Source organism: Camelus dromedarius, chromosome 11 (genome assembly GCF_036321535.1).
Source record: "Camelus dromedarius isolate mCamDro1 chromosome 11, mCamDro1.pat, whole genome shotgun sequence".
Lineage (NCBI taxonomy): Eukaryota > Metazoa > Chordata > Mammalia > Artiodactyla > Camelidae > Camelus > Camelus dromedarius.
The window spans coordinates 58,351,311-58,374,790 of record NC_087446.1 but is presented as its reverse complement, the minus strand read 5'-3'; the positions used below and the strand labels follow the sequence as shown (position 1 = coordinate 58,374,790).

The window sequence follows — 23,480 nt, the reverse complement described above, 5'->3', positions numbered from 1 at the left end:
TCAGGGGACTCGCCCCGGGCTCGGCCATTGGTCCAGTGTGCGTGGGGGGCGGGTCCTAAGCCGTTGACAGCTGTTGTGGCGGGGAGGATTGGACCGTCCGAGGGAGGCTAATTAAGGGTGGATGGGCCGAGGGGAGCGTGTAGGTGGTTAAGTATTTGCCTGAGAACTCAGTTAACTTCCTTCTTAGGCTTTTCCCCTTGCCCTTAACACACGTGGGGTTAATTTGAAGTGGATATTAGAGAAAAAAGCCTCAAGGACTTCGACCTTTGAAGGTTCTCGGAAGCCAACCCCTTAATATACTATCACGGCAACTGATCATGGCCCGTTCCTCCTACTTTCTTGGCCTGCAGTTTTGAACACTGTCTTTGGTCAATGGCTTAATGGCCAGAGAGGTGACATCATGTGGACACAGGCTGTGTTGCCAGAGTTGGCTACTTGGTGGAGATCATTTGAGGTAAGTAGAGCCATGGTATTATAGATACCAACAGACCCCAGTATGCAGAGAAGGAAAGCAAAGGCAGTAGCTTGAATATCCATCCAGCTGTCAGTTGGTGTGTCTAGTGCCGGGAAATCCAAGTCTTACAAATGCCCTCTTAATATGAAGGCTTCCAGCACAGGCCAGAGCCTCTGGGTCCTGGGCATTAGTCTCACTGTCACTCCAGTCACATAACCCCATACAGCCAGTCCACCCCGTATCTAGCCATAAGATAAGGAGTTGCAGACCAACACTTCATCCCAAATAAGGCATTTAGGCACCCTCCCTTCTTGTCACATCACTCCCGTCACTCCCATAGGGCCTCTGGACCTTTCCACTTACTTGGCTATCTTCTATACACGCTTATCCTGTGCTCCCTAGAGGCCATTAAATGAACCATGGCACTAAAGTGATCTTACAAATCACTCTTCATTAATTCCTCTGGGTAGATGAGACCATAGGACCTTTCTACCTCCCTAAGCCTAACATTTCCATTGACCCAAGGACAGAGGGGAACTAACCCAAGGACCAGGACACCTTATCTACAAACCCAAGCCCCAAGTGAACAGTCCTTTTATCTCCTCACATAGCAGTAATAAAGTTCAGAGGTCTCAGTACCATCTAAGCCAGGTTTAGATAGACCTTATAAAGAACCTAGTTTATAGCTTGAACTTGGAAAAAGAAGGACACCATTTTTCCTTCCCAAGTTTTCTCATACTCAGCTTTACACCTATGAACCAATGCTCCTCTGGCTTGGGATCAGATCGGTAGGTTTCAGGAAAGAACGTCATAAAGAGAGCCAAGCAGTGTCCCAGAGGAGCACTGACCTCAGCTATCTCCTCAGTGACTTCAAAGCTCCACTGATCAATATTTGCTCCCAATTTAGGATCTCACAGAGGGTTTCCTCCTAACCCTAGAATAGTCTGGCCTTGTTTCTTCTCTCTGGTTAATCATCTATTAACCAGAGACTAGCCAGCAGACCAGAGGACTGAACTCCAGTGCCCTAAGAGACAGGAGGCATTCTCAGGGTGAGGCTACCAAAGGGATATTACTGAGTGGCCATAAGGGTAACCTATTTTGGAGTCCTAGTGATTGGGGTAAGAGTGGAGAACAATAATGTTCACAGTGTCCTGGAGCCTAGTGTCATGAGGACTTTCTTAGACTTGTTTTGAAGCTATTTAGTCCTGGCATCCTGTGGTATAAGGCCAATGGGAAAGCCTAGGGATCAAAGGGACTAAATGGAAACTCCTAGGAGCTGGCATAGAGTTTCTCTGAACATGGCTGGGACCTGGGGAGGTGGGAAAAAGTTAAGAAAGAAGGATTAACATGCATAAAGCAGCCAAATGAGCTCTAGGTCCAAATACAACTAAGTGCCTGAGAACTGGAAGGGGCAATGGAGAGAAGGCTGAGAATTGAGGTCATCTTGACCTTGGGATGACCTCTTAAAAATGGACAGAGGCAACGGTGCCCCCTAGTGGCCAAGGATAAGTGGAAGAATGCAGCCTAAACTTAAATCCATTATCAGTAAACCAAACTCTTATTTAATGGGTAATAGCTAAAATTTATTGAATGCTTAATATTTACAGATACTATTTGAATGTGGTACATGCATTATCTTAATTAATCCTCACAACTCTAAGGGATGTAGGTAATATTAGTATATCTACAGAGGAGGAAACCAAGATTTAGATGAAGTATCCTGCTCAGGGCCATAGCTTGCTACTGGATTGCTAGAATTCAGACCTAGGTTGGCCTTACTCCAGAAGCTGTATCTTAACTACTAGCTACTTTATATGGTGATGACTGTAAATAATCAGCTGCAATTCAGGAAGGGGACTTTTGAGTCATTGTTAACTATCTCCTGGCACATCAGTTCAGTGTGTTGCTATATTTAACGATATTTTAAAAGATAAGGAACTATAGTCTTATTCATCCTGTAAAACCTTTGTACCCTCATACCTGAAATACATGATAAATGGTGACCCTCCCAGAATGCAAGTAATAAAAGTAGGAGAGACAAACATTTAGCACCTAAAATGACCAGGGAGGTAGAATGGACTTCTTACAGGGAATAATCAGCCTGGAAAAATGACTGAAAAGAGGACATAGTGCTTTTTTTTACTGTATATTACTAGATTCAGAGAACACATGTTCAAACTTGAAGGTAGTTTTCAAAGAAATAAAAGAAGTATTACTTTATATAGCCACTGGGGACTACATGGAGACTCCTTTGGCCTAGGAATAAGATTGAAGCCTTGGCTCCCCCGTCCCTCTTTGAGCCTGGTTACTTCACTTGTAAAATGGGAGTAACATCTAATATTTCTTAGAGTTGTAACAATTAACTAAGTGTGTGTATGTGCTTGTTCTGAGTATTTATCATATACTAGTTCTTTTCCCCTTGCTGCTCATCTTTGTTCTGTATTTAAAGGAATCCTATTCTTGTTCTGAATCCTTTTTACAGCAAAAAATCCTCTAAAACTTATTTTTAAAGGACTAGGTTTTCACATATACAATTTCCTAGTCACACCTGGATCTCATTTAACACTGTCTTTGGGAATGTTTCTTTAAATTCTAACATTTTACTGATAAACTCATTTAGAAGGCATCTAGAACTTAAGGTGTAACCAGATATGCAAGGTTGAGTGTATGCTCTACCAAATACTGGACTAGAATAATTTGTTATAGTGAGCCTCCAGAAAGGTTCAGATAAATTCATGGATTCCTTGTGCTACCCTGGGATATGAATTAAAAGATATGCAAAGTATATCCTCCTGGCTTTCTGAGGATCAAGTCAAGGATAATAATGTCCACTCTTCCTTATATGAGACATGCCTGTGTCCCAGTGACTGGAGAGTTCTGAACAGCTATACCTTGCCAAACCAGTGAGGTGTACCCCAGGTAATTTATTACTGGTTAGTATTAAACTTGTTTTATTTATTAAAACTTGTAAATAATTTGCTTTTTTGTAAATTAAAAGTTTCAAGGTCCCTATAAGAGCACTCTCACTTAGGCTCTGGTAAGTTTTCTGGTGTCAGAGTAAGAACTTTTTAGACACCAAGCAGGCAATGGACAGAATCCTGGGTATACTCACAGGGATATGAAGCATGTGAACATTATTTACATGCATCACAGAAGAAATAAAGGTTAGTAACAGCTAGTGTGGAAAACTATTTGACAGCATCTCTTATGACTGATGAGAGAAGAAGGAATTAGCACCAGACCCTGAGTTTAGTTGTCAACTAACATCAGGGTGCTTACCCTGGGCTAGTTAATTGTTAGGTTTCACAGGGATTTGTGGTATGAGAAAGCTTTGTGACTATATTCAATCTGTGTGCCAGGGCTTAGTGCAAGATCTTAGGAGGAAAAAAGACTTAAAGGAGAAGCTACTTCACAGCTATATTAGATCAGATTGACACTTGAGAACACTAACTTATAGATCCAGTTTTGCCACTAAATATAGAACTTCAGGACCTATGATTTCTCTAGGTCTCAGTCTCCTCATCTGTAAAATCTGCAGAGGTAAACTAGATGACCTCCAAGCTCCCTTTAGCTTCTAAAGTGCTTAGTTTAAAAAGTCTTTGAAATCGAATAAACCTGAAAAACAGGTGTTCTCCCCCTGAGGCTTTTCTGGGGCCGAAATGTTCCATTCCAAACCCTGAGACAGCCACACCTCAGCATGAGAGTGTTTGAGAAGCTCCTCAGAGAAGGTATCCTTTATATTTTCATCCCTATGCCCCAGTACAGAATCTCTACCCACAAAAAGTGGAGACAGACTTATGGTCCAGACTGACAATGCCTAGTGATGGAGATGATAAAATGTATACTTTAGTGTTGCTGTTGGCATCAAATCTGAAAGCTTAGGCCACCAAGCAAGGCTTTTCATTAAATACCATTCCTTACCTCATTTCTCCCTATCTGACAAAGCCTTTCCTTTTCAGCTGAGTTGATCACATCCATTTGCTCCCTCCTGTCTGCTCTTGCCGATCCCTCCATCTGGAAGGGCAGGGAGGGAAGAATGATCTGTTTCCTTCAAGACGAAGCTCTGTCTTACCTTATGTTTCATCAGGATGAATACAAGAAATTTCTAGAATTCTATACTACCATACACTTATTTATGTTTCCTAGCTTATTCATAGAGGTTCCTCTTCTTGCTATAATTAGACTCTAAACACATTATGTTGAATAGGCACCAAATCAATGCTTATCTAGTTTGTGAGTCCAGCAGGAATCTCAGATGGCAAAAGAATGAGAGCTTCAGGCTCCTCCTACCGTTGTGCTACATAGTTTCCAAAGCTCTTCCTTCTCTTTTCTTTCCAGTCTGGAATCCCCTATTTTCAAGCCTAACGTAAGGGCCAATTCTGGGCATGAAAAGACAACACAGTTCATACTTTTGGTTTCATATTTTTTCAGTTCATTTCAGTAAAAACATAATATAAAAGGCATTGCCACCCTCTTCCCCTCCTGGGGGTGATCCATCAAGCCTGTCATTCTGGGCTGCTCCAGTGGTTCATAGCTCATCATGCGATATGTGCAGGGCATGGTCACAGAGATCTGCAAATAGCACATAACAGTTTGAAAGAAAATGCCACTCTCATACTGATATATGCCATTATCAAGAAAAATACTTCAAAGCAAATGGACACCACCCCCCCACCATTTTTCAGAGCATGTGCTTTTAAACGAGAAAACATTCTTATGTCCTCTCACTTGTATCTCAGGTGAGGGAGCCTCAAATTCTGAAAGGTGACAGAGAAGGGAGAGAAACAACCCAGGCTTCTACGCCGTATGTAATGGAAGTCGAAGCTTGAGCTAGTTTCAGAGGATTAGTTTGGGGGGTGTTGTTAGGAGGGTACTGGAGGAGTGGGGGTGGGACACACGCTAGAGAATGTGCCAGGTTCCACAGGGCTGTGAGGACGGGAGGTAAAGTGGCAGTAGCTTACCTGTTCGCTTACTACAAAGTTTGTCTTTAACATTGTCAGCCTCTCGGGAAAAGAATTCAATGAGTTCATCTTCATATTCCTCCACAATGCTCTCACACTGTCAACCCAAGGGAGAAACGAGTAAGAGAGGACAAGAGGAAGCCTCTGGTCTCCACCTCCAGAGAGGAGGACAAAGACATTAACCCAACTTTCCACTTGGGCTCTCCAATAACTCCCCTAATTTCCAAGAACCAGCTGCCCACTCCCATAGCTTACCGCAAACTTGAGGGTGCCGCTGATGTCTGAATCAATTCGGATGCCCTGTAGATCCAGTTCACTGGATTCTCCATTCCGGCCCACTACACGCACGTAGTTCTTGCGGTGGGTGGAAGGGTCTATCTGTTCCCCATACTCCTTCATCCGGTCACACACCTCCTCGAGCAGCTCTGTGAGGTGGGCCTCTGAGCGAGCATAAGGCACCTAGAAATGTCCTCAGCCTTGGGTCACATTCTTCTACCTCTGTACATTAGTAATTTATTTCCTTACTTTTCCTTCCAAATCTAGCTCAACCAACCTATTCTAAAAAGCCTTCCCTAATTTAAAAACAGTATGATTTGTGTAGTTCTGATATATGATCTTATTTTACTTCGTTACACGAGCCTCAAAAATAAAATAGGTGTCATTAGCTCCAAATTATAGATAAACGGCCTCTTTGATTAACCCTAGTCAATTATGTGTTCTCTCCATTTGAATTCCCTTCATTTAAAAAAATTTTTGAATTCCTTTCATTTTTTGGGATGTAAGGTAATGATTTTCTTTTTGTATTGAAATGCGACTAATACCTGCCCTCAGTGGGAAAGCATTAGAGAGGTAGTGCAGGCTTTGAGGATAACTATTAAAGCATTTCACAAGTATCATAACCATAACGTTTCTCAGATGCTCACTAGGTACAGGTTTATGTCATGTGTGTTATGTTTTCAACTAAAATAAATTTCCTAAATATAAGGATAAGACCTACCTCTTTTTCGAACGAATGTTTGTATGTATACCATACTGCCGTAGTGAAAACACAAGTCATGTGGATTAAGGATATGAATAAGGGGGCTAATCAAGGTTCCCTGTCTGCTAACAACTTCTACAGCAGAAACAGAGTATTAAGGTTTGGAGCCAGGAAGCAAGTGCATAGGTTATAAGCCTCCAGCCTTTTCCAAATGAGACAGCCTAATCTTTTAGACACTTCTGTGGGTCAATGTTTTCTTCATTTCTATTAAACTAAGGTCCCTCTTTAATCAGTTAAGTTCTCATTCAAAGATTGAGTTGTTTTGGGGGGGGAACAGTCACAGTTACCTCCACCACTGACTGGCTGCCATCTGGATTGATTCGGAAAGAGCCCATCTGAATGGTCTTCTTGGGATCCACCCGGGCAATTTCCCACTCTAGTTCATCCACCAGAGCCCTGCAAGCTGGTGCAAGGGGAGGGGGGGAGGGAGCGGAGAAAAGAATCAACCCAGGGATTTCCATTCATCCTTTTCTCAGGTCTTGGATCCCATGCCCTCTCAAGGCTCTTTCTCCCCCACCTCCTTTCCTCCCATTTCTTCTTTCGTGCCTTTACCTCCACAGTGTAGATCCTGGCTCCTCCGAGCCCAGGCAGTTCCCAGCAGGGCCCCTAGAAGCAGGGCCAGCCAACCCCAGCCTTTCATCTTTAGCGTAATGGGGTTGCTCCACCTGGGTTTGGATTGAAATAAAGCATAGGTGTGAGGAGCCGGCTCCACTCTCCCCTGCTGCCTACCGCCCCCCCTCCCCCCCAGGCCTACAAAGGCCTCAGTGTGATCTGGCTCTACTTTCCAGGAAATAGCCGGGACACAAAGGGGTTCCTCTGTTCTGGCGCTCAAGGACCCGGATTCCCAGGGGCGGTGGGTGAGAGCTCAAGCCCGGAATTGGGGCTCAGCCCCAGACACTACGTCGACAGGTGAGGCCCTAGATGTCAGTACTTAGGTGTCGGCTGCCTAGGACTCACAGTCCTATGTGGCAGCTACGGATCGGTGGTTGGCGATTTAACAAGGACGACAAGCACAGAGGAGCTGCTGGCAAGGAGAGTAGATGATTCTGGCCAGGAGGTAGCGAGGTAGCTGACTGGCGAAGAGCACTCAAAAACTGAGGCCTATTTGGACCCAGCACCGAAGATTACTGCATCCCTAACACCAACCTATAAGTTATCCCCCATGCGGACCAGCCCCCTTTCTAAAGACCCCGCCATTGCCTTCGCTTCAGTCCATCCCCGACCCTCAGTGCCACTCGCATCCGTCCCACCTCTGCTCCCAGGGCCGCCGCTGTGGCCCAGGCGCTGGAAGACAGCCGGATTCTCACTTTAGCTTCCGACCCTACCACCTGGCTGCGGGGAAGCGGGGCTGTCCAGGCTTCTCCAGAGCGCTCCTGCGCTTTCCAGACGCGGGGTGCCCCGGAGACCGCCTGAGCCAGCTCAGCTCCTCGCACCCTAAGCGGACCGCTAAGCAGGGCTTGGATGCGCTGTAGTATGAGCCCCACACCGAAGACCGACCCCAAGCCCGCCCCTCCAAACTCTCGCGCGAACAGGCAGCCTAGGAGCGGCTCCCAGGCAGCGAGGACCCCGGTGGCTCTCAGGACCCAGACTTGCGTGGCGAGCAGCTCCACGTGACCACCAGGGGCCAGCTGAAGAATAGGAGTGGCTTGAAGCAGGGACAGAGCCCGACGTGGTGCATGGAGGCTGTCAAGCTCGCGCTTGCCAGTCTAGGTGGGCTGGGACCTTCAAAAAGAAAGGTGCGCTGCTAGCCACTGAGAAGCCCTGGTTTCAGTACCGAGAAAACTACATCTCCCAGGAAGCACCGCAGCACCACACAATTCTTTGGTAGTAACTACAGGTTTTAAGATGTCCTGGGACCTGTAGTTTGTCAGCTTCTCCAACTCCCCTTTTACACATTTAACAGGGAAACCATACTGTACGTCTTAAAAGAATCCGACCTTAGGCTTCTACGCTGCCACAGCAAAGACATAACACTGCCCAGGAGAGACATAATTCTACTCCTTCAAAATCCTTAACTTTGGACTCCAGAGCTTTACTTTGATTTCTAGGTGTAAATTTGAAAGAAAGCCTTAGTGTTTTTTACCAGTAGTAACGCCAACACAAAGGAGATGAGGGCTGAAGTCAGAGAACCACACAGTGGCACGTTTCTAGTGAGATAGATGACACGTAATAATATTTTTGGTTTTATTTTATAAAACATGCAGTTTAAAACAAAATTTTAAAAAAATAACAAGAAAACAAGACTTAGGACAGGAGAGTGGATGGAAGACAGATGCTTCTCAGCTGTCAGCAGGAGTGAAGCCAACAGCCAAGCTTAGTCTAGGACCCAAAGGCCCTTTTGGCAATGATGATGTTGGCAACACTGGTTTGCTGGGGCCACCAAGACCCTAAATGTTGGCCCCTCCAGGCATCCCTCAGGCAGAGACTTGAGCTAGGTCTTGAACTATTGTATCATGTCATTGTCTCGGACTTCAGTACTTACTAAGTAGGAACTGAAAAGTTTTGGTTCCAGGAGCTTCTTTGCCTGAGTATTAATTACCCAGGATATTTATTAAGAATGCTAATTATTTTCCATCTGGGTCAATTCTAGACTGTTTCTCGCCCACTATTCTGCAAAGGATGAAAAAGGAATCTGGCTCCTAGACCCTTTGCAACAATTCTGCTGCATTCCAGTTCTATTAATAGCACCATCTGTAGACCCTGAGCAGGTCCAATTCTGGAAGTAGACAGGGTATAGCCAACTTGGGAAGCCATCTCCCAGTTCTTGGGCCACAGAACATTGAAGGGAGAGGGAGTTGTTCATTGGGAGACGATGAGGTCAGAGCGGCAGCACTGAGGAGAAGACAGCTGCATCTGTCAAGAGGCAAAACCAAAAGCATTGACTCTTAAGGTGAGCAGAGAAAAAGCACCTAGGATACTTCTTATGAAGGAAAAAAGCAAGAGAAAAAAGGGCATGGATCTGCTCCAAACACTTCAGAATTGGGCAAGAGGAGGTTAGGACCAATAGAGAATTTCAATAATAAAATCTGTTTCACTGAATTTTGAGAGGATTAAGTGATTTGTAAAGTGTTAAGTGCTTTACAAATATTAAGGCTGGGGTAGTACAGTTGTTAACATCATGTCATTCTTACTATGGTGGGTATAATTTTCACATATGCAATCAAAACCCCCTAGTCTAGTTTCCCCTGTCCCATCCCAGGCCTTACTCTTGGGACTTGTCTGGCCCTCAGGCTCAGGCACCTTCCAGTCCATCTTTCGGCCTTTCTCATAAAGGCCCTTGAGCACTTTGTGGAAGGACTCAGGCTCAGTGCCATTTTTGCTTAGTTCCAGATACTTTCGGTAAAGCTGAAGAGCTGTGCGGGCATCCTCAATACTGTCATGGGTCTCCCCTTGAATCTTCAGGTCTGGGGGAAGTAGAGGCGGAATAGTTTGGAACCTAGCAAAGGGAGGTAAGAACATGTCCTCTACTCACATCCCCAACTCTCAATAAACTGTAATAAAAAACCCGACTGCCCTTACGAGGAAGAGCCACACATCAACCCTAGTGCAGAGAAGGGATCGTGAAACTAATTAAATCCGTTAATAACTCTCACCACTAACTCAGGGTCCTCCCTGCTCCCCTTGGTCTGTTATACTTTTTTATGTTCTTCCTGAGCACCACAAGGGCCTCCAGGGCAGAGCAACTCACCTAGAAAGTACCAAGCAAGGAATCGCAGGGAAATCATTCGCTTTCGGGGCATGTGAAATAGATAAACAGTGTCAAGGACTTGGTCCTTGGGCACCTGCCAGGGATAAAAGAGTAAGAGGCTGAAGGCAGGGGATCTATAATTTCCCATTTCCCCAAATGCACGATGTATACCCTGGAGGGACCACATGCAAAGAAGACTCTTAAAAAAGCCCTGCCCGAACCATGAGGTTGATAACCCGGAAGTCCTTCTGCAGACCATGACCCACAAACTTGACTCCAATGTCTATGAGAAAACGAAGCTTTAAATAGGTAGACTTCAGAGTTGTGAGGTGCTTAGAGGAAATCTTGGCATCAAGGTCTCCTGGCTTTATCCCCGAGTACTGAGTCAAGTAATCCACCACCTAGGGATAGAGAAAAGGGCAAGTCGTCCAGGAGGCGAGGCGCACAGTTCCCCCTGCCACTCTTCCCTGGGTTTAGGGCACCCTGTATAAGCACAGGGCTTGTTTCATTTGCACCTCCAACATCCTAATACCTGCTCCTGGGTAGAGATGTAGTCATCAATGAAGGGGATGCCTTCATTGGGTCCCTGGCCCCTAACGCAGGTAATCCTCGCTACTGACATCTGGCTAGGCTTGATTGTAGACTTGGTGCCATCACTGCGCAGCTCTGCTTCCTCCTACGTGGAAAGACTTAGTAAGAAAATCAGAGAAATGCTTATGACTCCTAATATCTTCAGAGTTCTGTTCCAACACCCCACCCTTTTGGTCTTGGTTACCTCATTAAGGGTGACAAACTCAGCGTCTAAGCCCACCAGGTCCCCAACCTGTGGCATCTCATTTGGCATCAGTGGAATAAAGGTAGTATGTGTTTTCCGCTGCTTCCGTGCTAGTGAGGCTTCAGCCAGTAGAACACTTGCCTCAATAGGGTTCTTGACTGGAAGGGAGAATCCAGAAGACAGACAGCTGGGGAAAGGGAAGGGACCAGGGGAGGGAAGCCAGAGCGTCTGACTAGAGACCAGGTCTACACTGTGTTCCCTCAATAATCCAAGCACGTGAGTAAAAAGATCATGTCTGACAAACAGAGGAGATAGATGGAACAGGTCAAATCAGAAACTGATCAGGAAATATGCTAAGAGAAAACAAAAGTCAACAGAGAGGAGACAATAAGATTTTCACTTTGAACTTTAGCTTAGAAAATTCAGAAAAATAAAGTTACAGAGAAATTATGGTTTAAAGATACTAAAAAGGGACTTAATAATGAGTTTATTGCCAAAAAAAGAAGAGACCTACACTTGGGGATAGGAATGGCTAGGCTCAAAATCATAATCTTAGCCATTCTGATCAGACTTCTTCTCCATCACCTCTTCCCATACACCCTCAGGATCTCCAGCTTCTAAATTTAAGCCCTGAGGAGCAGGAATCTCTTTACCTGGAAACTGATTACTGGTAACACTGATTACCAATCCTAATCTTAACAAGCTATTTCTCAGAGCTCTTCCTGAAGACAAATCTAAACTGCCCACACCCTTGGGTCTACTTTGTACCACTTACTATTCAGGTTGTATTTGGAATTAAGATTCCTTTTGATGTAATAAAGGATAGCAGGCACTTTCCAGTTCATGTCAAACTGCACAGCTTCATGCTAAAAGAGAAAAAGCACTCAGTAGCCTACATATATGCCCCCTTTCCCTTCTTTCCCAAGTCAGAGAGAAGACAGGACTCAGGTACTATTTTTAGCTCTGCTAATGCTTTTTATTACTGAGGACCCATCCCTCCCTCCTGAATCTGCCTGGCATTCTCGGGCACTGAGGATGAGGATGCTAGGAAAGGGGGAGATGAAAGGGGGAATGGAATGTGTTACAACTAACCTTATCAATAGGTTCAATGAGAAAGTCATTGAAGAGATACCACTGCTGGTGGGTAACGCCCTGTGGAGATACAGAGAAAGACTGATACCAAAGTGATGGCTGAACCACTCTGGCTCAGACTCGAGATAAGGACAGACCTGGGACTCCTTTGTGGCCATCACCAGGAGTGTCCCTGCCCTGTATTACCTCACTCACCTCTTTGCGCTGGTGGTAGGTCTCTCCAACTTTGATGTGAGCCACCAGGCTGCCCCCTGTGCGTGAGTCCAGGATGTGTACCACAGTAGCCATCAGGTCATACACATAGACACCATGCTCCTCCTCTGCCCTGGCTGGGCCCCACTGTGAGGGGGGTACCCAGGCTGCTAAGCTAAGTTTAAGGTTGGGGAAGGAAGGGGAAGGGGGATAGAGGACAGGGAGTTTGGGGTATGGGGACAGGGGACCAGGGTAGGGCCTCTCCATCCTAGCCCATCTGTGACTCCCAACCCTGAACTGAATCACTCTGGAGAAGCCCACAACTGGTGAATTACTAGGCCTTATTCCTCTTTTTTCCTATACTAAGTTCCACCTTCCCCTTGCCCTGCTTCTGCCCCGAACTTTTCTCCCTCATTCCCCCTCCTCTTCCCAGTTTTTCAACAACCTGCATCTCATCCCCATCAGTCCAATTGCAAACATCCAGCCCTTTGTTCTTAGTCATCTTCATTCGAAGGGAGAAAGGAAGCCAGACATTCTTCAGCTCCTCAATGGAGGGACACATCAGCATGCCCTCTGGACTCCCTAGTTCCTTCCTATCAGGATAAAAGAATTAGAAATTTGTCCTGAGGAGATCTAGCCAGTGACAAGAGGAGCCACTGGGTAGCTCAATCCTGTGAGTGCTCCACAGACAGTAACCTACCAGTCAGCCAAAGCAAACTCCTTGCTCTTGGAGATCTCCCCACCATGCTTTTTTATTGCCATCTTGAAGGCAACCTGAACACAAAGGAGAAAATATCCAATTCCTCAGGAGCATCAATCATACATGGAGGTCAGAAGAGGGAGAAAACTACAAAGTACTCCTAAAGGTCTGTTTCCAGCCCCAGTCCTTACCTCAGCCTGCATTCTCCAGAAATCAGCTTCTTTCAGGCTATTCACCTCACAATTGATGACAAGAATATCTGGCAGATGGCGGATGTTGCGGGTCTGAATCTGAGAAAATAAAACAAACGAGGAATGGCAGGGAGCCTATAGGAAAAGAAACCCCAACAGAAACAGGTAAGCCTGAATCTGTATCCTCAAACTAGGGTTCTTCCCACTCCCCACAGATCTCTGGATGGCAGTGCTGACCCAGCCAGTCCCAGATGAGACCATGGCCAAGTCCCCAACATGGCAGGACTCTAGTCCAGTGCAACAGCCCACTCACCGTGGGCTGGTACTTCTCACAGTTGTCACACCAGGCCTGTGTATTCTGCTCCAGGCAGATACTTCGCTTCAGCACCTGAGCAAAGTCACAGTTCTTCCCGGTTTTATCTGAGGGGAAACTGAATGCTTCACTCCAGGTCCTCCCTGTACCCACCATTAGGCCCCCAACACCCTTTCCCTGATGTTACAGGACATTCGGGGGAGCCTCCCCAACCCAGCTGCGGGGTATACCACTGTTGCTACCCTCAGGGTAGGAGAGTGTGAAGAGGAGGGTGGATGAGGCTCGCACGGTCTCACTGCCACAGCGGCAGAGGCTGCAGTTTTCCATCTCACAGCTGAACAGCTGCCCGATGACAGAGTCCCCCGATGAGCAAAAGCTGCTAAGAGTGAGGAGGGCAGTATATTCACACTGAGGGAGTTAGGAGACCCAAAAGTCACCGAGGGGCCTGTCACAATGGCTTTAACTATTCCTGTCCCAATTCCATACCTGCCTCCAGCACCTCGATAAGCCTGGGGTACTTCCAGCTCCTGCATATCTTGATGCAGTTGAGTGAGGATGAAGCGATTCCACCTCTGAATGAGCCTGGCCAGATTGCCCTTGCCTGAAGCCTCATCCGAGTCAGCCAGAATCAGACCAAGGGCTGAGGCCTCAGGAATGGTGCGGAACGCCCGAAGAAAGTTACTGCCCTGGAATCCAGGAAGTGTGTTGGTGGAAAAGGGTTATTTTCTCTTTTGTGACCATTTATAGAGCGCTGCCCTGCCTACTGTCCACCTCCCTTCTGCTTTATTGTCCCAGGTCTCCAGGCACTGACCTGACAAGGGTCACCTCGGGAGAGGTCCAACATGTGGAAGAGGAAGCCCAGTTCGCATGCCAGGCAGAATTCCTTTTGGCAAAGGTGGTTCTGGATTAGACAGCGAACAGGTTCCAGGAAATAGAGCACCTGGAGGTAAGAGCAGGAGAAATGATGCAGGCAACTGTGCAGAGAGGAAGAGGGATGGGAAGGTTAAGAAAGCCGGTGGGGGGGGGGGCAGGGTATAGCTCAACTGGTAGAGGCATGCTTAGCATGCCTGAGGTCCTGGGTTCAATCCCCATACCTCCATCAAGTAAATAAATAAATAAACTTCATTACTTCCCTCAAAAAAAAATTTTAAAAAGAAAAGCCGATGGAGAACACAAAGCAGAAGTCCACTGAAGAAGGAAAGTTTACAGGAGACCTGAAGACCATGGGGCAAGAAAGAATGGTAAAGGAAGCTAAAGTGGGCTTGTTGGGGGTTTTGAAAAAAGAGTAAGGGTTGTGGGCCACAGGGAAGAAGAAAAGCAGTAGGCATGTTCAAGCCGCAGGAAGACCCAGGCTTACCTGGATCATGCAGTTACAGTAGGCATTGGGGATGTGGGGCTCTAACCCAGCAAATAGTGTCTTATTGTAGTGTTTGAAGTCAAAGTCCTCCAGCCCTAGCTTGGAGTATTTGATGGTCACCTGAAGCAGAAACAGTCTGAGCAAGATGAAGATACCCTCTGAATCCCTTAAATCTTTGCAGTAGCCATAACCTTCCCCAAAACCTCCTTCCTGAGTTGAGTGATAGGTGAAGGCTTCTTGAATGAGGCCTTGAATCCTTCCCCATATGACTCTCCTTCCCTGGGAAACTTTCCCCACATCCCAGGGCTCCTTCCTTGGTATCCCCCAGCACCTTGCGGTATTTCTTAGAGACCATGTGGAGATGTGGCTCCTCTTCCCGCCCTATGGGTGACTCAGTGACCTGGCTGAAGCTGTCAAATTCACTGTCGGACTCCTTGAGTCGGTAAGGAATCTAGGGTTTTTAAAAAGAGGTATCCTCATTGGCTGTATAATCATCTTTGGTTTCCCCCCACCTTTATCTCAACATTGAAAGAGTCACTGAGTCCTAAACCTTCTAACTTCACGGGTTTTCAGCATCCACTGCTTCCTTTTCATTCCCGCTGCCATTGCCCTATCTCATCACAGCTGGACCACGGCGATGGCTTCCACACTGGGCCTCCACATTCACTCTGTCCAGCATACCACCACCAAACTCACCCTCCCAGAATGGCCCTTCTGCTGCATCACTTTTTCCATATTCAAGGCTTCACAATCAGGCCCTTCCCAAACTTCATCTCTTGCTGTTTCCCAGTACTAACAGCTGCTCCAGCATAGTCCCCGTCAGATGCACCTGACGTTAAGCCTCCTGAGACCTTTACTAACACCATTCTCTCATCTTGAAAGGCTCCCCTGTTACTGTCTACCTACCCATCTCTCACCTTGCCAGCTCAACATCCACCTCTTTCAGTATGCTTTCCCTGACCACTCTAGCCCAGAGTAGCATCTTCCCTCTAAATAGCTCTGGCACTGAATGCTTCTAACATTCCTTTAGCATTTAACAAGAGTAAGTAATTTCTGTTACGGATAGGCCTTATCTTCGCCAACCAAATACTGAACTTCTTAAGAGCAAGGACCCTATCTAAGTCTCTGAATCCTTGCTAACACCTCATATAGTACCTTCAATTCAATAGGCTTCAAAAAAATCTTTTTTGACTGACTAAAAAAAACTACTGAGGACTACTAAAGGAAAAAGACAGAAATGCCAGTGAGTTGAGGTGGAGGCTGACCCTCTTCCCCCCTGAACATACCTGATTGCGCAGCCTGGTGCGGGGGTTGGGCGCATAGCCAATGAAGCCCACCTTCTTCATGGTGCGCAGAATCTCTGCATCCACAGGGGGTGCTCGCCTGTAATGCAGTACAGTTCTAGGGCTTGAAGGTAGTGGTGTCTGCCCATCCAATCCCCAATCCCCAAGGGGCCAGAAAAAAAGAAAACACTAAAGCCTGATAAAAATAAGGAAAGAAGTAGGATAGTAACAGAGCTCACAGAGAATCCTGGTGTTTCAGCCCTTCCCCTACCCCCCCTCCTTTGGGCCCAGAGATGAGGTACAACCTGGGAGCCGGAGCAGAGTTGGCAGCAGGCCAATCGGAGAGAAGCGTGTCAGTGGTGAGCGGGACAGGGATGAGGGAAAGAGGCAGCAGGTCCTGGCTCCAGTCCAGAGGAGGCAGTGAGTCCACGAGACAGGGCAAAGCAAACTCGGTCTCACGGGAGTAGGGGTTGAAGGAAGGTTCAGGGGAATCAGTCCAGAGGTGCACACAGCCCTCAGAATCCCCAAAGGCCAGGGCCTGCTTGCTGGCTGACACATCAAACGTCATCAGCAGAGGCCCCACAGGATTCACATGAAAGATGTCCGCTGGGTTGGCCAGGCCTGTGGGCTCACAAAACTGGCACTGCCCTAGGAGGGAGGAGGAAGCCCACTGAGCCCTGGAAAGTGAAAAGGAGCCATCCTTTTATGCCCTTCCTACCCTCTTCTCCTGGTATCAAGGAAAGACAGGCCCCCAATCCATGCTTAGAGATAGGAAAACATATTATCTGATGCCTTCCCATAAACCACAGGGAGATTTTCTATCCAGCAAAGGGCAGTTCTGAAGTTGTTTTGCCTGTTCCACCTTTTTTTTTTTTCCTGTGTTCTTCACACCCAGGGAGAAAATAAAAGCTATAATCTCTGAGCAAATCTAAGTGAGACCCTGAGACCTCTCAGAAAGGTTACTTTCTCTCCAACAGAGAAATTCCAGGGAGTATACTCTGGCGCCTTCTACCCGCTCCTTCAACCCCTTCATACCTGACTGGGAGATAATAGCAAGACGAGAGGTATATGTAGGGATGAAGCGCAAGAAGGCAGGATCCACGTGTACTTGAAGTGGCGTGATGGCACGCATCATGCGCAGGTCATACACCTTGAGGAAACGGTCACAGGCCAGGCCGGTGAGGCGGCTGGAGAAGCCACAGGCAGCCAGCAGGTTGCCGTGCACATCAAAATCCGACAGGCTCCCTGAGAAAGCATCAAATTCATGCTCCACCTTAAAAGTACGGAGGTCTCGAAGGGAAACCTGAAGAGTTGAGAACTTGGTTATCTGCCAACGCTGTTATCAGGAAGAGGAACTGACATCTACCTAACCCTGTGAGGCTCCTACTAAAAGAACTAAGGTTCTAGAATACAGGCAATTAAAGCACAGAAAAGGCAAAATGAGAAGCCAAGGGCTGGAAGGGACCCTAAAGAGAACTCTCGTTTATCCTGTTGCCTCCAAGGTACCCATTCACAACAGAAAACATCAGGTTGGAAGATAATCTTATAGTGTAACATGACTGAGCAGGAACTCAATTCATTCCTCCCACCCCACCAACTAAAGCCCCAGAATTGAGGGAAAGACAGAGCCCAATCACATATCTGTGAAACAGGGTCCTATGGTGGGAGGGAAAATGGAACTTCGCCACCTTGCCAGATGTATGGCCACAGAAGAAGAAGCGATTTGTCTGCCTCATGATAGTGACTCCAGGCGTCTCAACTGCATACTGGGGAGGGAAGCGGAAGGAACCAGTGAGAATGATTCTTCCCACAGACCAAAGGAACAGAAAGGTCACACACACATCACAGGCGATTCCAGCCCGGGTATACTCCCCACTAACAACCTCAGGCCCTGGGTCCTGCGTGTACCTTCTGAGTCTCCTGGACAGTGTTAAGGTCAATCTCCAGTATGTGGTTCTGCAGCCCACCAACGAGCAGAGTGCTGCTGTCAGTCAGCAGGAGACTGTGCATATCCTCACTCTCATCCAGCCTGTGGGAAAGGAAAAGCTGACGGGCCAGAGTCTCACAAGTTTCCAGTCGTTTAGCCTTCCCACTCTATGAGGGACCCTCTTTCCCAGTCCAGAGGTGAGAAGCCACTCACAGGTAATCAAATATAATGAGACCCCCACGGGTCATATACTTGAGGTTGTTCTTTGTGAGAAAAAGGATGCCATTCTCCAGGCTCTGGATCTGCCGAATGTCATCACTGCCATTGACTTGAAAGGATGAGTAGCGCTCCAAAGCTGGGCCGAAAAATGAAGTGGCATGGCCCTGTAACGGATGAAAAGATGAGACAACTTGAGTGGAGGGGAAGGGCCATCCCAGATACAAATCAGAGACTGGACATTGCTCAGTTTTTCTCCATTCTTGCCTGGCCTTTCTGGCTGGCAGTGACCAAGGTATAAGGCTGGGCACCAATGTTAGTGATAACGACACTGATAATATTATCTTATGTTTGTTTAATACTTTACAGAGTACTTTTGTAAACTCTACTTCATTTTATCCTCACAATGACCCTGCTGAATAGCTAATGGCTCAGTTGGTTATGTAACAGTGTTCAGAAGGTCAAGGACACAGGTCCAATCCTCTATTGGCCAGCTGGCTTTCTTATGTTCCACAGTCAAGTCTAAATCCATGTGGCAAGTGTATACTGTGGGTCAGACTACAGCAGAGAGAATGTGAAACTCATTCCACCCTTGGCTCCTATGACATCATTCACTCCTGGTTTCACTCCTGACTCTTAGCTCATACCTTCTCCTTATGTGCAACCCTTATGACCCCTCTTGAAATATGGCTATTCCCAGCCCACTATCTTCTCACTCTACTTGGTCTTCTTAGGTAATCTCACCCCATCTCAAGTTTTTAACCATTCATCTTAAAGCTGATGAATCCTAATTTCCTTCCCTAGCCCGAACCATTGCCTCAAGCTTCAGACTTACACATCCAAATTCCTACTAAACATCTCTCCTTGGATATCCCATAAGAACCCCAACTCCCCACATCCTAAATCAAATTCACCATTTCAATTCTTCCTAATTATATTCCCTATGGTACCATGATCTACCCAGGAGTAAGTCACTGGTAGCTGACTTAAGTCTTATTTATTTACTTCCTAAATATTTCCCAAATCAGTTCTCATGAATAAATCTCTACAGTGCTTCATTCAGGCCTCCATCGTATTTTATGTGAATTCCTACAATATCCTGCAAACTGACTTGAATCCTGACCCATCCCCCTTAAGTCAAACTGTATACTGCTACTTCAGCACTCCACCCAAAATGCAAACCAGACCTTGCCATTCTGGATAAAAATCTTCAGTGGACTGAAGGCTCAAGTCCAAGCTCTTTTAACACAGCATATGAGGTTTTCCAGAACGTTCTCCCCCAGAAGTCAGCATGGATTCCTCTCTCCCTTCTAGACGGGATTAAAATAGACATCCTGGCCTGCACTCTGGTCTCTACTCAAATATGACTTTATCAGAGAGACCTCCCCTGACCAACTACCTAAAATAGCAACATCTCCCACCTTTCAATATCTCAACCCTCTTAATCCACTTTATTTTTTTAAGGATATTAAGCAACACCTGATGTATCATAAAGGTATTTTTGTTGCCTTTCTAAATGCTTACTCCAAACTTAGACCCCAAAGCAAGGTCTGGCACCTATTAGGTACTCAAAAAGCACTGGTTGAATGAAGACATGTCTAACTCTTTAGCTTCAGCTTCCCATCCAATAAACCCTACTTGCTTGTAGTTCCCACACTCTTCAATCACCCTGCTGTGTAATACCTTGGGAATCATTGTTTATCCCACTGTTTTTGCCAAGAGAGCATTTCCCCCTCTTCTTGACCTGACTCCTACTCATCTCTCAAGACTCAGCTCAGGTGTCACTTCCTTCTGGAGATCCTCTGATCCTCTGCTATGCTCACCAACACCCAGTACATATTTTCACACTGGTATTTACTAGTTTAAATCCTAAATTCATAATTATTAAGTGAAACACTTTAATTTCTTTTAAATGCCATAAAATTATCTGTTCATGTTTTTCTTCCCCACACCCCCCATTGTCCTGTGAATCCCTTGAGGGCAAGGATTATGTTTTATTCCCACTTTATTCCCTGGGCCTAGCCTAGCAGTAGACACTGCCTATTGAAATGAATGTACTACCAAAAAACTTCATTGCTTCCAATGGAAAAACAATTCACACCGTATGGTAGGTAAATTAATAAACCAAGGATACCATGCTATTTCTTAAAAAATCTTTGCGCTCCCTAGCAAACTGGCAATATGGATACACATTTTAAAAAATTAACAATGATAACTGCTCTCAGAGACATTAAAATCAGCCAGAGAAGACAAAATGATTCCATGTTGCAGAAATATGTGTTAAATGTTATATAATTATAAAAATGGAAAACAGAGGAGGAGCATTAGAGACTGGATTTGTATGGCTATAGGCTAACTGATGGGTATGGTTATCAAGATAAATCAAAGCATGGAATGGGCAAATTGCGGTAGAATTGCGATGCCTTCTGAATAAGAACACCTATGTAACCCACCTCTGGATCCTATGACTCCCTCCTTCTCCCTCCACTCCCCTCCTCTTGGCTTGACTTAAGAGACCCAGGTAATTCTTGTCACCTCAACTTAGTTCTGGCTTCCTGCAAAGCAGCTGTCCTTGGGCTAAAACCAGAGAACAGACCTCCAACATCTCCTTTCAGACCTTACAAAGGGGTACAGTTCTTACCCCATGGCTTCCCACCCACAGCATCTCCTCGTGCAAGTCAAAGTGGGAGACGGAGACAGGCACACCCACTTCAGCCACCACACTGTGCAACTCAGAGTAGACACCTTCCATTATGTGCACTGACTCCTGGACAGGAAGAGCCTCTAAGGCCACTCCCTCCGGGTCCAGCTCCACATTCTGTAGCAGACTTGGGTTCAGATGGGCATCCAGGACAGGATCCAGGGCAGAATGCATGGCCGGGGCATACTCTGCCAGTCCAGGGTCCAGGCTCTCGAAGTTCATGATGATGATGATGATGATGATGATGATGATGGCAGCAGGTTAGACCTGTGTCACACCCTCCCTTGCCACAGCCCCTTTGGATGCCTGACCCAACCTTCAGCAGGATGGCACCAGTGGACCTAGAATGGACATCCTGACCTGCAAAGGGAAAGAGGTAGCTGAGTCAGGGGTAGGACGAGGTACTTGTATTTAGTATGTTCTAGGTTTTACCAGCAGGAGGGAGATGAAACAGGCAGATGTGAGAATGCTAAGCAGGGGATGAAGCAGGCAGGAAGGGGCTGGGAAGTCGGGTAGAGGTAGAACTGTTGCCCCTTCCTCTTCTCTAGGCACTCTGTACTCCCCACCACCCCATAGCTAACTTAATCCTTGACTTCCCTTTCACCTCCCTTCAGGCCTCCCATTGCCTGGTTCATTCCTGAACCAACAGTGGAAGGAGCAGCAACTGCAGGGGTAGGAGTTAGGTAGAGGGAGCTAAAGTGCCTGTTTCCCAGAATTAGGGGTGGGGGTGGGTGGTTGAGAGGTGAGTACAAGAGAAGTCAGTTTCCTAGAATCCTCTGCAATGTTACCCAGGATTCTCCAAGGGAAAATAAGAATGGCCATCTACCCACAATTGGGGCGGAGGTGGGGGGACGTGATGGAAATAGCTAGTTACCCAGAATTCTCTTGGGGAACCAGAAAAATCAATTACCCATAATTCTCCCCCGGCGGCAGCGGGGAGAGGAGGGATTAGGGTAGGGGTCAGATGTGTTCCTGGGATGTTTACGGGGATTGGGTCATTACCAAGATTTCTCCATGGCGGATATTTTGGAGCGCGTGGAATTAAAACGAGTAGGGGGAGAGCAAGCGCCGTCAGCTCCGCGGGAAATTCCAGTTTCCCCAATTCTCCCCCGCGCCTCAGGTTCAACCAAACTCTACGACGGAAAAGAGGGCGCACTCCCAGTGACAGCTTCCAATCAGAAAGGGCTAGGGGCTCACCTCAGCCAATCGGAAGGAGCCAGGTACAGTGTGAGCGCGCAAACACCCCCTAACCCCGCCCCGCGAGAAGACGTATGACGCGGAAGCTGGGCAAAAACGAGCTACGGGACGCAATTGAGGACAAACGGAGTCAGCCTCTGTCCGTGTTTGGTCTCGTTAGACAGTAACCTCTTCTCTTCTAGTCCTCCTTTGAACAAAATTAGCCCTAGGCTTGGAAACCAACTCTTCATGCTCCCTATAGCTTTAGAAACTAGAATAAGGGGAGCCCAAGCCAAAGCATTGGGAATCGACTGCTGGGTATTCCCAGTATGGCCCAGTCCACCCCCTCTTCCTGTGGTGCTCTTGTGAGCGCTCCGCCACCTCCGTCTCTGTTACCCCCGAAACTCGCCGGCATTTCCTATCATTTCCAAGCATGGGAGAGAAAAAAGGAAGCGGGAGGCAGCCTCCTAACACGGCCCAAGTAGATGCATCTTTTACGGTCTGAAACTCCCATCTGTGATTATTCCCTCCTTAGAGGCCCCGGTAATATTTTCAGGGAACGGGAATCCTCAGCTATCAAGTTCCCCTAGCTCGTGGAGCTGGACGTTATTCCTCAGAGGGGCGGAGAAGGGCAAATTGAGATACTTGCATTCCTCCAGCTCTTACAAGTTTAGCGTCAACACTAACTCTGAGGAATTCTTGGAGTCTAGCTCTGAGCTTGAACTGCTTTGGAATAGATCCAGGTTGTTAGATGTCTCTGGGGCTTTTTAGCTCAGTTTCTAAAGGCCACAGAGAGGGCCTTTTTGGTGAAAGGAATTCCTTATAGAGGATACAGTTTAAAGCATTTCTCTCTCAATAAAGACTGGTAAATAGACCTTCATAAAAGAATCCAATAATTTAAATTTCCAGGACTCAGACAGGTCTTAGGCTTATTCAGAGATCATAGATGGAGAAACACCTTAACTCAGAAGGTCTCTCAAACTCAGCTGACTTCACAGGTCCCTAGATTTAAAGTCTCCCAAAAAGACCAGTGCTGAGAGACAGAGCCAGTTCATCTTTAGAAATGTCCATATTGAAGTCTCAAATTAAGAAAGACGTCACACTGAGAATAACAGAGCCTGAGATACCAAGGATACCTGGGCTAAATGAGCTGCTTTATTAAGATGCTGTGTCGCCTCACATAGTCCAATATAATGGAATGACCAAGAATGCAGGTTCTGAAATCTGCAGTATAATTTTGGCCACTTAGTAGCTCTGTGATCTTGAGCAAGTTACTTATCTCTGCATCTCAGTTTCCTCATCTGTAATACGGGGATAATAATGGTACCTATCTCACTGGGTGGTTGTGAAAATTAAATGGGTTAATACGTGAAAAGTGCTTAAATCAAGTACTTGACATAAAGTGAGAGTTGGGT

At 46.5% G+C, this 23,480-nt stretch overlaps 2 protein-coding genes and 1 long non-coding RNA gene across 9 annotated transcripts; 1 reads left to right on the top strand and 2 right to left on the bottom strand.

Moving 5' to 3' along the window:
* The first annotated feature begins 4 nt into the window (after positions 1-4).
* Positions 5-19,246, top strand: LOC116156589 (uncharacterized). Of its 2 annotated transcripts, none has more exons than XR_004140436.2 (4): positions 5-454; positions 12,971-13,257; positions 14,201-14,351; positions 17,023-19,246. It is a non-coding gene; the product is annotated as an uncharacterized LOC116156589 (long non-coding RNA). The 2 variants fall into 2 exon arrangements; XR_010382944.1 differs by lacking the exon at positions 17,023-19,246 and adding an exon at positions 16,941-17,016.
* CNPY2 (canopy FGF signaling regulator 2) lies at positions 4,861-8,219 on the bottom strand. The gene is made up of 6 exons (XM_010976858.2): positions 7,705-8,219; positions 7,007-7,119; positions 6,742-6,857; positions 5,671-5,874; positions 5,416-5,512; positions 4,861-5,026 (listed from the first exon to the last, which is right to left on the bottom strand). The coding sequence occupies exons 2-6, from the start codon at positions 7,092-7,094 to the stop codon at positions 4,983-4,985; spliced, it is 549 nt and encodes a 182-aa protein (XP_010975160.1). The 5' UTR covers positions 7,095-7,119; positions 7,705-8,219; the 3' UTR covers positions 4,861-4,982.
* On the bottom strand, positions 8,625-22,050 carry PAN2 (poly(A) specific ribonuclease subunit PAN2). Of its 6 annotated transcripts, none has more exons than XM_031463648.2 (26): positions 21,892-22,047; positions 20,830-21,249; positions 18,186-18,355; positions 17,954-18,074; positions 17,734-17,811; positions 17,081-17,348; positions 16,351-16,693; positions 16,049-16,145; positions 15,094-15,213; positions 14,763-14,882; positions 14,217-14,345; positions 13,892-14,091; positions 13,636-13,784; positions 13,406-13,512; positions 13,093-13,191; positions 12,902-12,975; positions 12,647-12,794; positions 12,205-12,348; positions 12,010-12,069; positions 11,693-11,783; positions 10,918-11,075; positions 10,675-10,818; positions 10,364-10,543; positions 10,143-10,236; positions 9,661-9,858; positions 8,625-9,307 (listed from the first exon to the last, which is right to left on the bottom strand). In XM_031463648.2, exons 2-26 carry the CDS (start codon positions 21,109-21,111, stop codon positions 9,273-9,275), a joined length of 3,609 nt encoding a protein of 1,202 aa, XP_031319508.1. In that variant the 5' UTR covers positions 21,112-21,249; positions 21,892-22,047; the 3' UTR covers positions 8,625-9,272. The 6 variants fall into 6 exon arrangements, with proteins under 6 accessions (XP_031319508.1, XP_010975158.2, XP_031319509.1 ...); XM_010976856.3 differs by having other exon boundaries at positions 13,648-13,784; XM_031463649.2 differs by having other exon boundaries at positions 13,636-13,781.
* Between the last annotated feature and the right edge of the window lie 1,430 nt (positions 22,051-23,480).